This window comes from Leopardus geoffroyi, chromosome A2, assembly GCF_018350155.1.
Source record: "Leopardus geoffroyi isolate Oge1 chromosome A2, O.geoffroyi_Oge1_pat1.0, whole genome shotgun sequence".
Taxonomy (NCBI): Eukaryota; Metazoa; Chordata; class Mammalia; order Carnivora; family Felidae; genus Leopardus; species Leopardus geoffroyi.
In genome coordinates this window covers 153,403,031-153,417,935 of record NC_059331.1, presented here as the reverse complement: position 1 = coordinate 153,417,935, position 14,905 = coordinate 153,403,031, and the positions used below count along the sequence as shown (strand labels likewise).

Genomic DNA, 14,905 nt, shown 5'->3' with positions numbered 1-14,905 from the left:
ATTGAGACAAGAGACAGTTGTTGAGTGCATATGACCTGTGGTCTGTACTAGGCTCAGGGGGGCTGGGTAAAAATGTTTCCATCTTGGTTATGAAGTTTATAAGGCCTAAAAGGTAAAGGATTTACGTCACTTGGCAATGAGAGAAACATCAAAGAAGAGTAAAAATGTGTCAAATTAAGAGATACTTATTCCAAAAGGCTGAAGTTGGTCAGAGAAGCAAAAAAGTCTATTGAAGCTGTGTCTGTCTAGGATGACTGTAGAAGAAACAGATATGTTCTTTTTTAAAACGTAGTTTCCTAATGCATAGGAAGATGAAAAGATATTCTAGAAAGAGCACTGTGGGAAGCCAGTGTGCAAGTACAAAATGCCAACATTTTATTGTTTTAATTTTGATAATTTTTTTTTTCCTAAAGAGCTTTTTAAAAAATTGACTGCTATGCCAAGGAAGTGTTGGGTGTATCACATGCATTATTTAACTCAATCCTCATGACAGGAAGCTGGTACTGTTGTTATACTTACCTTACAGGGGTTGCAAACTGAAATTTAGAGAACTGAAGTCATCTTGCTCAGGCCCATACGTCTCGGAGCCAGAATTCAAATCCAGAGCTGGCTCTAAAGCCATATTGCCCCATGCCATAAGGAAACGATGAGGGTTGGAATGAAGGCATCACCGGTCAGAATGAAGGCAGACAAGACTACGGGATGGCTGGGGCCAGGCTGGAGGACATTCAGTGCCAGGTCTTAGATAATGAGGAGACGAAACCTTGACCCAGGTTCTTAAAGTAAGCTGCCAAGGGTCTTCACTGAAGTGGGTGAGGAACGTTCCTGTCCTGAGGCAGGGGTTCAACCCTTTCAAGGAGGTTTCTTCCAAGTCAGAGATTCTGTGATGGGACCGGGAACCCTCTGGCAGGACCGTGCCCTAAGGGCAAGTACATGCCTTCATCATCGTTACTGCTAGTGTCCCACAGAAGTGATGCCGGGAGCCACCCCATCTAACAACCCCGTGGCATGTTTCCACACTGAATGCGGAAGACTGTGTTTGTGGTAGAGGAGTGGATGGGCTGTTGGTGAAATCTATGTCAATGTTTTTTCAACTCCAGCCCCCACTACATGTTAGCTTTGGAGGCAGACTTAAATGCGGCAGCGTTCTATAGTTGAAAGTGCACGCGCTTCAGAACCCGCAACCCCAACCCTGGGCAATGTACCTAACTGCCCTGAGTCCCCATTTTCTCATTTGTGAAAGAGCACATGTCTGCCTTATAGGACAACACCTTGCTCACTTTCTGAAAGTCTAATATGTGAAGGGCTTCACCACCAGATGACCTGGCACCTGCTGGTCCTGTCAGCCGCACCATCAGTGATCGTCGGCAGGGTCATGGTTTCATACTTGATAGAACTTGTCCATGCAGTTGGATCTGAACCTCAAACACCTCTTTCCTGGGAGAAACACTATGGGGAAAGTTCCATCAGTTTGAAATAAGAGCCCTTTCGTGGCTCCATCAGTTAAGCGGCAAACTCTTGAATTTGACTCAGGTCATGATCTCACGGTCATGAGATCAAGCCCTATGTTGGGCTCTGTGCTGAGTACAGAGCCTGCTTGGGATTTTCTCTCCCTCTCCCTCTGCCCCTCCTCCACTCATGTACAGACACTGTCTCAAAATGAAGAAATTAACATTTTTTTTTTAAAAAAAGGACCTTAGTTCAAGGTCTAGCTCAAGCAGATGACTGAGGTCTTGTGAGCATTGATTGATTGGAATGCTATGAAAGTGACTTGTAACCCCAGAAAGCTTGACTGGACTATTAGAATAGTGAAATGCTATTATGCCTTGTCTTTGAAAAAAATTCAACTCAAAATTCTAAAACTCTTGGATTCACATGCATAGTCCTTTGCTAAAGTATTAGCAAGATCCAAGAAGGCTCCCTCTTTGAGGAGGGTCACTTTGCCTCTTTGGTTTTTGGTCTCTGAGACCCTCTCTTACTGGCTGCCATTAATGGTGGGCCGATTCTGGCCTTTTTCTTGCACTGGCACTGGGACGTCAGCCTGTCTGCTGAGTGCCTGAGCCCACAGCTGCCCACAGCTGGAGCTGATTTGCTGGGCTGACTCACAGCATCTGGTTGAGACCAGTCGGGACGATATCTTTCTCCATCACAAGTGTCCACCCTGGGACTTACTCAGTGCTCACCGCCTTGCCCAGTTCCTAGGTGTGGGTGGAGCTTAGGTACAGTCGGTCCCTCCTTCTGAGGGGATTCTTTTTCCAGAGAGGAGGTGATCATAACGCATTTGGGAACAACTGCGAGTTCTTCGGGACTGCCTGTCATTTAGAGCTACGTTGTTTGGCAACGTGATAATTACTGTGAAGCCCAAAGTAGAGGGAGTTGGGGGATGGTGGGCAGAGTTAGAGAAGGTTTATTATTGGTTATCTGGGGGATGTTCATGAAAACATTCATTAGTGCTGCTCAGGAGAAAGAAAACGGTGGCAGCCGAGCAGCCCAACCTGGCAGCTTCCCTGGGAAAGCCCTGCAATCAAAAAGAGCCTTGCCTCAGGGTAGAGCAGGATTGCAGAAGGTCAGCAGGGTCAGCACAGCTGGCCAGAGTAGACATTGCCGCTCAGGGGACAGAAACGTGGCTTGGAAACGCAGGGACTGTGAGTCCAGCTCTTGTGTTTGCCGTTTAAGTTTGTGTTATTTATTTCTCTTTTTGTTACCTTAATTTTGGTCTTGAAAGGACCTCTGTCAGATATGTGAAGAATATTCACCAGCAGGCAACCAGGAAATTTGTCCTTGGAGACCTGCTCAGGGAGGCAGACCCTGGCTTCAGGTTATATTATAGTCTGGAAACCTGGGTCTTCATCTTAGTTTTGCAGGGGTTGTGCTCCTTGTATGCAAAGCGTGGTCAGGAAAGGCCCAGGCCTTTGGTATTTTCTTATTTACTATTTTGTATCCCCACTATCTGTTTAAGATTTAACACATGGTAGCTGCAAAATCCATGAATCTTCCTCTAACTTGGGCATATCTCAACCTCTGGGGACATTGTAAGCTTCTAGGGAACTAATTGTAAAGTGGAGCTTGTGGGAGGGGGGTGGGGGAGGTGAGTGCAGATGAGGTCGACCTTCAGGAGTTGAAAAACTAAAGCATTAGAAGCACAGGCAGTGGTGGTAGATTTAACAACTCAAAATCTCTAAAGGTGGGTCACAGGATTTGTATTTTTTTTTTAATTTCCTGTCATGTTGACGAATGTTTATTACAGTATCGCATATAATAATAAAATATTTAGGAGTGCCTAGGTGTCTCAGTTGGTTAAGCATCCAACTCTTGATTTTGACTCAGGTCACGATCTCAGGGTCATGAGATTGAACCCCGTGTAGGCTCCATGCTGGGTGTGGAACCTGCTTCAGATTCTCTGTGTCCCTCACAGAGCTAGAGCAAACAATTCTATAATTTGTATGGAACCAGAAAAGACCCTAAATAGCCAAAGTAATGTTGAAAAAGAAAACCAAAGCTAGAGGCATCACAATTCAGGACTTCAAGCTGTATTACAAAGCTGTAATCATCAAGACAGTATGGTACTGACACAAAAACAGACACTTAGATCAGTGGAACAGAATAGAGAACCCAGAAATGGACCTACAAACGTATGGTCAATTAATCTTGGATAAAGGAAAGAGTATCCAATGCAAAAAAGACAGTCTCTTTAGCAAATGGTACTGGGAGAACTGGACAGCAACATGCAGAAGAATGAAACTGGACCACTTTCTTACACCATACACAAAAATAAACTCAAAATGGATGAAAGACTAAATGTAAGACAAGAAGCCATCAAAATCCAAGAGGAGAAAACAGGCAACAACCTCTTTGATCTTGGCCACAGCAATTTCTTACCTGACACATCTCCGAAGGCAAGGGAAATAAAAGCAAAAATAAACTATTGTGAGCTCATTAAGATAAAAAGCTTCTGCACAGCAAATGAAACAATCAGCGAAACTAAAAGGCATCCTATGGAATGGGAGATGTATTTGCAAATGACATATCTAATCAAGGGTTATTATCCAAAATCTATAAAGAACTTATCAGACTCAACACCCAAAAAACAAATAATCCAGTGAAGAAATGAGCAGAAGACATGAATAGACATTTTTCTTTTTTTAATTTTTTTTCAACGTTTATTTATTTTTGGGGGGGGGGGACAGAAAGAGACAGAGCATGAACGGGGGAGGGGCAGAGAGAGAGGGAGACACAGAATCGGAAGCAGGCTCCAGGCTCTGAGCCATCAGCCCAGAGCCTGACGCGGGGCTTGAACTCACGGACTGCGAGATCGTGACCTGGCTGAAGTTGGACGTTCAACCGACTGTGCCACCCAGGCGCCCCTAGACATTTTTCTAAAGAAGACATCCAGATGGTTAACCGACACATGAAAAGATGCTCAACATCACTCATCATCAGAGAAATACTAAAGAAACCACAATAACTTACCACCTCACACCTGTCAGAATAGCTAAAATTAACAACTCGGGAAACAACAGATGTTGGTAAGAATGCGGAGAAAGAGGATCTCTTTTGCACTGTTGGTGGGAATGGAAACTGGTGCAACCCCTCTGGAGATGGGGCTTTTATATATATATATATATATTTATTTATTTATATTTATATTTATATTTATATTTATATTTATATATTTTTTACATATATATATAAATATATTTTTTAAAATATATATATTTATATATATAATGACTATATTATATATATAATATAAAAAATATATATATAATGGAATATTACTCAGCCATAAAAAAGAATTAAATCTTGCCATTTGTAACAACATGGATGGAGTATTATGCTTAAGCGAAATAAGTCAGAGAAAAACAAAAGTACCATATGATTTCACTCATATATGGAATTTAACAAAACAAATGAGCAAAAAGCAAAAGAGAGAGAAAGAGAGGCAAACCAAGAAAGAGACTCTTAACTATAGAGAACAAACTGATGGCAGATAGGAGGTGGGTGGGGGCAATTGGTGAAATAGGTGATAGGGATTAAGAAATGTCCATTGACTTACGATAAAGAAGATGTGGTGTATATATAAATATACAGTGAATTATTACTCTGCGGTCAAAATGAATGAAATCTTGCCATTTGCCAAGAAACAAAACAGATGAACATAGGGGAAAGGAAGAAAAAATTAGATAAAAACAGAGAGGGAGACAGACCATAAGAGACTCTTAAATACAGAGAACAAACAGGGTTGCTGGAATGGTGTCGGGTGGGGGGGATGGGCTACATGGGTGATGGGGGTTAAGGAGGACGATTGTTAGAATGAGCACTGGGTGTTGTATGTAAGTGATAAATCACTGGCTTCTACTCCTGAAACAAATACTAACTTTAATTTAAATAAGTAAATTATGTGAAATAAATCAATAAATTTTTAAAAAATACCATGAAGGAAAGCAAGTTTATATAATACATAATTCAAGAACAGCTTATATACAGTTACCGAAAAGCGAAATGCAATACAAAAGTGTATAGAACCAATTGTCAGGAATAAAATATTTAGTCCTCACAGGAAAAAAAAAAAGTTCTCTTTCCCTGTCCTCCTGCTCCTCCCCCCACCCTGCTTGGGCATGTATGCTCTCTCTCTAAATACATAAATAAAATCTTTACATATCTTCTTCTCAAGAAGAAATAGATAAATGCAATGGGATGCACAACCCAGAGGTGCAGGTAAATGCAGCAGCGCTACCTGTATAAATATTAATAAATCTGAAAAATATTCTTGGAGACCATAACGTTGCAGAAAGACGTATGAGGTATGGCACTATTTATTTAAAGTTTAAAAGGTTCATATGTACATAATCAAAGCATATATATGTAGTAAGAATGTAAAGACCTGAATAGGGATGATAAGCAAGTTCAGGGTAGCAGTAACTTTAGGAGGGATGAAGAGAAATGGTTGGGGGCTTCAGTAAGTCCCTTCATGTATATTTGTTTAAAAAGAAAGAGTCAAGAAAAACAGGTTGTAGCAGGAAGCATGGAAAAGTTAAGATTTTTTTCCCAAAAGAATGAATACATAATCATTCATGGTACTATTTTCTATAATTTTTCCGAGTGTTTAAAATATTTCATTATAAAATGACAAAAACAAAACTCTCCTGGTAATTGGGATGCAGGCAGTCGGCCTTTGGGAATTCTTGCCTGGATGCTTCTAAGGACTACTCGGTTCTAAACGTGTTTGTGTGCAGAGAACTCTCCCCCAAGCACTTCTCTTATTCTTATAGATGACCGATGCCGAACCACCTGTGCCCAAAGTCCTGATGAGACTCAGCCAGTTCTCCTGTTGGTGATGTTGGTGAAATCTACCAACCTAACTCTACTTTGAGGACCTAGCCTACAAGGGCCTCTTCCCTGTTGTCTCTTTCTCACCTTTATTAAAGGAGATGTTCTGTCCTACAAGCTCCATAATCTTAGAGCTCTAACCTCCTGCCTTCCTGTCCCCAAGCTGCATTCATTTCAAAACACCTTTACTGACAATTCAGTGGTAGAATTTAGCATCCATGGGGATCCCAAGAGTTTTCATTGCCTACCCTAAGCATCACCATTTGCAATCAGTGCTCCTATTGTTGTATCTGCTTTTGTAACTTCCTTTCTATACCAGAAGCGTCCCTAAAATTTAATCATTAAGTGGCTCAGGGAATGTGAAGAAGGGAGAAGTGGCTCTGGCAGCAGGTGCTATGATGAACTTTGAAATTTAACTTAATTTTGTTATTATTTTTAAAGTTTATTTTTTTTTAACGTTTATTTCTTTTTGAGACAGAGAGAGACAGAGCATGAACGGGGGAGGGTCAGAGAGAGGGAGACACAGAATTTGAAACAGGCTCCAGGCTCTGAGCTGTCAGCACAGAGCCCGACACGGGGGTCAAACTCACGGACCGTGAGATCATGACCTGAGCTGAAGTCGGCCGCTTAACCGACTGAGCCACCCAGGCACCCCTTAAAGTTTATTTTAAAGATTTTCTTTTTTAACGTTTATTTTTGAGAGAGAGAGAGAGAGAAAGAGAGAGAGAGAGCATGCCTGCACGTGAGCAGGGGAGGGGCAGAAAGAGGGAGACAGAATCTGAAGCAGGCTCTGTGCTGTCAGCGCAAAGCCCAGTGTAGGGCTCTAACCCATAAACTGTGAGATCGTGACCTGAGCCGAAGTCTGATGCTCAACGACTGAGTCACCCAGGTGTCCCAAGTCTATTTGGTTTATTTTGAGAGAGAGAGAGAGAGAGAGGCAGGGAGAGAGGAAGAGAGAGAAGCCCAAGTAGGCTCCGTGCTGTCAGCTCGGCGGATTCCAATGCAGGACTCGATCCCACAACTGTGAGATCATGACCTGAGCCAAAATCAACAGTCAGACACTTAACTGACTGAGCCACCCAGGCACCCCTAATTTTGTTATTATTTTTAATGTAGTCTGTAGTGGTAGTTCTAAACCAAGGATGGTTCTCCCCACTCCTGACAGGGACATTTGACAGTGTCTGAAGACCTTTCCAGTTTTTGAAACTAGGGGGGCACTACTACCGTTCATTGGGTAGAGGCTAGGGATGCTGCTAAACACCCAGTAATGCACAGAAAATCCCCACCCCCATAATAAAGAATTATCCAGTCCAAAATGTCAATAGTGCCAAGATTGAAAAAAACCCTGGAATATCCCCTATCAATGAGGGAGAGTGGCTGGGGCTGCAGCTCCGTTAGAGTGGAGACCGTGGAACCAGGGACGTAGGAGTCCCTGTGAGTATGTGTATAGACCATTCCTGTATCATCTTCATGGCATGCTGTGGGTTAGGGAGTCAGTGGTGTTGAACATGGAGGATGAGAAGAGATTAAGGAAAAACTGGAGAGGAACACAGAGTCCGGGTGGTTGGAGAGAGCAGAAGGAAGCTGCCTCTGATGTCTTTGAACTTGGCACGTTGCTATAAATAGCACCCTCGTGCTATAGAAATAGAGGATATAGTGTATTTTAAGATATTTTCCATGAAAAATGAGGTAGGTAGTTACAGCGTTGGCCCCCAGTGAGTGGTGCTGTCCTTCGCCCACACTTGTTTCTGTTGTGATTTTGCCATTCCTCTTGTCGAGAGGTGGAGTCTGTTTTTCCATCCCATGTGTCTGAGCTGGCCTCACCACTTGCCTTGACCAAAAGAATGTGGAGGGAGTGATGATGTGTGACTGCTGAGGCCATTCAGGTTCGGTTTTCTCCCCGTTAGGACACCTCTGCCGTCATGGGAGGGATCTCGGCCTGACACAGTCTCTGGGGAAAGGGTCCGGCCATTCGGCTGGCCTGGCCCCACATCGCTCCCAGCCAACCTTCCAGCACAGTGGACTCAGATGAAACCAGCTTGTCTGCCCAGCCAACCCATGGAATAGTGAGGAATAATAAAGTGTACTTATGTTAAGCCACTGAACTTTGGGCTAGTTTGCTACACAGCAAGAGATAACTGGACACCGTATATAAATGGCTTCATTTGAAGCAGCAAATGATAGATTTGCCTTAGGATGTTGTGTACCTGTCAGATCACGCTTCAGAGAAACTGAGTTCTTCCTCCTTTGTGTCTCGTAGCACTTCTCAGAACTTCTGGATGAGTTTTCCCAGAACGTCTTGGGTCAGCTCCTTAATGACCCTTTCCTCTCCGAGAAGAGCGTGTCGATGGAGGTGGAACCGTCCCCAACATCCCCGGCGCCTCTCATCCAGGCTGAGCACAGCTACTCCCTGTGTGAGGAGCCTCGGGCCCAGTCACCGTTCACCCACGTTGCCACCGGTGACAGCTTCAATGACGGTAAACTCAGGGCAGGGGAAATACTGGGACCATGGGACCTTTGACTCGGAGCTCCTCGGGGGTGTGGAGTGTGCGTTACACTATTGTCAGCACCCATGTTAGCCGCATACCTACTCCACAGAAAGCCTGGGGCTTGGGCTGTGGGGAAATGCAGAGTCACGGGATGCTTTCCCCACCCCGGCCGTGTGCTCTGGGAACTTGCTATAACGAATGCCAGTAGTTGCTCTCTTTGACCCCGTGGATTGGGCAGCAGAACATCCTTTTGCAAATCAAGGTTGGCCTGTTTGGTTGGTAATTCCGGTAACTCCAATGGCTTAAGGGATCGTGTCATTTTTTTCTGAGAAAGAATTTTTATGACCGATCTTCTCCACACCAGCTTCTTGGGCCTCCTCTTAACCCATATTCAGCATGTTCCCTTGACCACATGTATACGAGATCTTGGCGAGCATTCCTAGGTCACCTAGCATTCCTGGTGACCGTTTCATGCCCATCATCAATGCCAACAGTATGGTATTTGTTGAAGATCTAGTTTTCTTGGCTTTAGAGTGTTAAGCTGTTTGACCATGTGTCTGTAAAGTGACTTTCTTCCAGGTCTGAATTCCTTTATTACATATTATCAGTGCCTTAAATTGTAGCTATTGATTCACCTGGCAGTTCTTGAGTTCACATGCTAGACCCTGGAGGAAATAGAAATAAAAAATGAGCACATTGTTCTCATAGAACCTACCACGTGGGGAACATTAGAAATGTACACAACTGACTATAAAAATGGAGAATATATGCTAAGGGTGGTGGTTAAGGTTATGTCCTCCACAGTCAGACCTCAGTTTAAGTTCTATTTCAGTGACTACTTGTGGGCCAACTACTTAACTTCCTCATGTGTAAAAGTAGGATAAAAACAGCATCTATTTCATGTCTTGTAAAGATTAAACATCAGAATATATGCCAGTGCCTAGCCCAGGATATCATTCTTAGCTGCTAATACTAAGGATATTGTTCTCACCCACTGTTGCAATCATTCTTATTTCAAACCAGGAACTGTAAGAGGATGGCAGGGCTTTAGGTGATCAGGAAAGTTTGGGGGAGGATTTCTTAACTTCCCAAGCTATGACCTACAATGAAATGTGATATTGGGTTTCTAGCCATCAATATTCACTTTTGTTCATATTCATTCCCTATTGCAAAATCTCAGATAGTCCTCCATTGTTCTATAGAATGAAGCTGACCTCACAGCATAGCTTTCAAAGCCTTTGTGGGCTGATCCTACCTCCTTTCCCCACCTTGTCCCGTCTCTCCCTGTCTGTGTGCCTCTGGCACTGACTTTTCCACTCCACGACTTTTCTTACACTGTTTTCTTTATTCTGGGTTCCCATTACCTTTGTCAGCCCCACCAGTCAAATTCCCACCTACCCATCAAGACCCAACTCAGTGTCATCCGGTGCCAGACTCTCCCATCTGGAAGCTGTCACCCATTATGTTTTCACAGCACTGCTTCTGTGTGTTTCTTTGTTTTGGTTTTGCCGTTTGTCTAGAGACTATTACATGTGTCCTTATATTCCAGCCGTTATTTATTTTTCTATTCTCTTCTCTGTTTTGAGCTGGTTTGTGAGCAATTATGATTATGTGTTCCTGGTACCTAGCACTGTGCTTGGCACTTTGATGGTATCTGATAAACAGTTATTTCACTGAGTTAATTGTACAGTAAGTGGTTAAGGGAGAAGGTATAGAAAAGACTGAAGCACATTCCTAACCTCTGGTGATGGCATCAGGGAAGACACCTGCTCTGCTGTCCCCTACATTGCTTGCTCTCTGACTATGCACATACACTGGGCTGCATGCATTTGATCAGGTGGTGTTTCTTGGCCTTTCGCAGCTGTCTTGTACAGGGGCAAACACAGTGCCAAGTAGGAGTAGATATTTTATAAATGCTTTATGATTCACTCTTAAAATTCACTTCATAGCGATTTATTGAGTACCTACCTTGTACTTAACCTGCGAGGCGCTGTTCTAAGCACTGAGGGTAAAAAGTGAACACAATTACAAAGGTCTCTGCCTTCATGGAGTTTACATTCTAGGAGGTAGGGGTGACAGAAAATAAGAAAAAGAAAAAAGTAAAATATATGGCTTATTCGATGGTGATCAGTGATATACAGAAAAAGAAATCAGAAAAATGGATAGGGACTTGCTGAAGGACGTGGGCGGGCATCTTAGTCTATTCAGGCTGCTGTAACAAAAATATTACATGGCTTATAAACAACAAAAAATACTTTCTTATGGTTCTAGAGCCTGGAAGTCCCAGATTAGGGTGCCAGCATGGGTGGATGAGAGCCCTCTCCAGTTGCAGACTTCCTGTTGTATGCTTACATGACGGAAGGGATGAGGGAGCACTGACGGGTCTCTTATTAATAAGGGCCCTGTTTCCATTCATGAGGACTCCACCCTCATATGACATAAGCACTTCCCAAAGGCCCCTCTCCTGATAACATCACATTGGGCATTAGGATTTCAACATGAGAATTTGGGGGGACACAAGCATTCCCACCATAACGGGGGATGAGGAATTGAAATCCGAAACAGGATAGACCAAGAATGACCATCTTTGAAGGTAAAGTTTGAGTAAAGGTCAGCAGATGAGGAAAAGAACTAGCTGTCTCAGGAAGATGCTTCTAGGCAGAGGAAACATCAAGTGCAGAGGCTGTGTGGCTGGAGTGATAACAATAGGGCCACCTTGTATTATATTTAGATGATTATATAATTGTGGAGTGGTCAGCCATTCTGCAACCTTGCTGTTCTAGAACATGCAGATTAGAGAAGGCCTAAATAATCTAGGCGGACCCACTTGCCCCTTCAATTCCACGTATGTTTGCGGAACACCCGCTGTGGGTCAGACACTGTCCTCGATAATTGCAATACGCAATAGTGAAACTTAGATCCCGCCTACAAGTAGCTCAGACTCTAGTGAAAATGCCATGTACCCCAATACTTGACCAGGCAGAATGGAAATGTCCCAATAGGAAATTAAACTGTAGAAGTTCAGAGCGGAGAGGGCACACCCAGAGAAGATCATAGGAAATGTGCCATGAATGAGACAGAGTTTATTTGGGCCTTGAAGCATTGAGTAGAGTTGGAACAGTGGCTGGAGGGAAGCAGACGGAGGCCCGAGGGCTGGGACATTGATTCTTCTAAAACAAGGTCTCTAGTGAAATGGTTGCAAATAAATACGTTTCCAAAGGTGCCGTCTCTTTCTCTTCCATGATGAAACGATTTCTTTGTATTTTAATTGCAATCAATATAAATGCAACCCAGGGGAACTCAGGGGTGCCATCAGTGCTAATAGTTGAGTGTTAGGGAAAACGAAGCAGTGAATCTCTTCTGGGAAGGCTTTCTTATCATTAGACCAAAGCACACTCCATTCAGTTCCCTCACCTCGTGCCTTCTATGTATAGATCCTGTGCTGCTATAGGCTTTGCTAGTAATTTGCCGAGAACAGGTGTAGTGGGTCAGATATAGCTTGCAAAGGGTTTCTGATCCACCATTCATGTTCAAATATCGGGATTTCTCGGAGTTAAAACCACCTTCCTATGCCAGCAAAAGCACTTGTACAAGTAGGGGGTAATGAACAAGGAGGGTAACCATTTGGGCGGTGTGAAATCAAATTTAGCATACATGAGTAGATGGGGCACTTTCCCCGGAAAGCTTTGTCTACATCTTAGCATCCAATATTTTTCTGAGTTTGGTGTAGACAGACAGATGTTTGGGAACAGAATTATTTTATTCATTTGAAACCCCGTTTGCATCCACCTTGAGGGAGGATCAGCCCCAAGGATCCTTCTTGCAGCACGTGTTCTGCCCAACAGAGCCCCTTCCTGTTGGAAAAGGGTGGTAGTTCTTTAGGAAGTGTGTAAGAAGTGGGCATTTAAAAATTGCTGTTCACATTAAATTTAATATTCTTTTTCTCTCGCTTTGGGAAAACAGCTTAAGCAAAAGTAGGAGTCCTTGTTCCTAGTGATGGATAGCCAGTTGTTTCATTATACCTGGGAAAGCCAGTGATTCAGATCTCCTTGTCCAATTTTACTTAGATTAAGTGGAATTCCTCTGTAGTTGCTGCTAAGCCTAAAAGAAGATGATAAACAATTGGAGTAGACCGTCTCCTACTTTATTAGGATTTTCCTCTGTCTTTTCCTCTGTCTTTATCCTCTCTTCCTCTCTCTCCCACTTCTTTCTTTTCCTTTGTCCTTCCTTGTTCTCTCCTGCTGTTTCTTCTCCCCCACTCTCCCTCCTTAAACCCCAGACCAGTGACATAGGGCATATTAGGTGCTCTTATCCTCTTAACTTTTCATGGACCTGGATGGACTGTAGACCCTTAAAATGATATACAACATTTTGGGCTGTCCACATTTGTCATTTTTTTCTGCTGAGAACATCTATAACTTTTTTTTAGATCCTCAAGAGTCTGTGACTGCCACCCTCGCAGCACCCCTTCTCCCCCTCCCCATCCCCCCCCGCCCCCCGCAAAGAGAGGTTGAGAAACACTGGTCTAAGATTACATAGGAGTCATGTATCTTCAGGACTGAATATGACTGTAGACTTCTTTCTCTGAAACACTAGAGCTAAAAAACTCATGTGGCCTCAGCAACCACAGGATCCAGACGTCAGAGTGTGGGCTCGGCCTTCAAAACCACCAGAAAGATATTCTGCCCCCAGCTCATTCATTTCTCCCCATGATTAAGGCTGTTAACCAGATGCCAGGCAGAGTTTTCTGTTCTACAAAAACAGAGAGAGAGAGAGAGAGAGAGAGAGAGAGAGAGAAGGTTATAAAAAGATAAGCAGAAACATCCAAGTAAAATGTCTGTGGATATTTCTATATGGGGATTGAGGGAAAAAAGCTTATATTTGAATGACCAAGTCCTGTGCCTCACCACATGGAAGGTATCTTCACGAGTTATTCTATTTTAGTCATGTTCCTTTGTAATTAACTCGGGAAGCTATGTATTCATTTGCTTTGTTCTTTAATTTCAGTCTTCTTCCTGAAGAGGAAGCTTAGTAGAGCCGGAGTAAAGCTGTTCAGGGCGAGCTAGACAAGGGCACTACCCTTCCAGACGATAGAGGAACAAAATTAGAACCTACGTAAAATATCAACAGATTCAGCATAAAATACACTAGTATAGGAGTGATCTAATACAATATTTACACCACACACAAGCCAAGGTAACTTTATTTTGGGTGGAATAAGGGATTGCAACTGTGGCCGTTCCAGGTTCTACAGGGGCTGGGACTAGGAACATAAATAATAATTATCTTCCTTCCGATTAAGCCAGCTGGGCTTTTAGTGCTAGCAGAGGCGAAGGATGGCTAGGTAAGCCGGCTTAGTACGGATACCCTAAATTTACAGCGCTGTTTTCACAGGTGGGAATGAAAACAATAGTCTGCGAGCTAAAGATGAACAGTGCTGCCGGTAAATGGGAAGCCTGGTGGAAGCCAAGACTCGGGGTTTGGGGAGAAACAGATATTTAGGAAAGTGGGGTGGTGTTTGGGGGAAGGCTTGAAGAAGAAACTAATGTCTCATGGCTGATGATGCCAGAGCACGGACAGCGGGCCTAGACGTGGATCATTAATGCAGGGGGAGAAGGAAAGGCATATAACATGTATGGCAAAGAAATCATGGATTTTGAAATAATTAGATGAAGCCCAGAGCAGGATTGACACACGGTCCAGTAGGTGGAGTAGAGGGGAGAGAGGAGTCATAGGTGACTTGGGTTTCCAGTCGGCGGTGTTGCAGATATCTTGATGTTAAAATGCTCCGAGGAGGTGAGACCTGAAAGTCACAGAAAGACCACGAACAGCTGTATCTTTATCACATTTACTTTGAGCTACAAACAAGAGCGTCAGTCAGTCAGAGCCACCATCATAGAGGGTGTAGATTCAAGGGTAGAAAAGGAAGACTTGTCGCTCATCTCCCCACAGAAAGTAACTGGGTCCTCTGATGTGGGTGGGCTGGAGACTCAGAGGTGGTGGGGCTGCTCTCTCTGAGTCTGATGCCTGAGTTCATGGTATATGTCCTTTGGCTATTCGTCACCTTTTTGGGGTATTGCCTTTAC

General features: G+C 43.5%; 1 protein-coding gene across 3 annotated transcripts in view; it reads left to right on the top strand.

Annotated features, from left to right (window-relative positions):
- Positions 1–14,905, top strand: part of CREB3L2 (cAMP responsive element binding protein 3 like 2) — a 120,244-nt gene that overhangs the window by 63,268 nt on the left and 42,071 nt on the right. For all 3 annotated transcript variants that reach the window (XM_045495804.1, XM_045495807.1, XM_045495805.1), the window contains exon 2: positions 8,591–8,807. In XM_045495804.1, the coding sequence (XP_045351760.1) occupies positions 8,591–8,807 (217 nt within the window). The remainder of the gene's footprint in view (positions 1–8,590; positions 8,808–14,905) is intronic.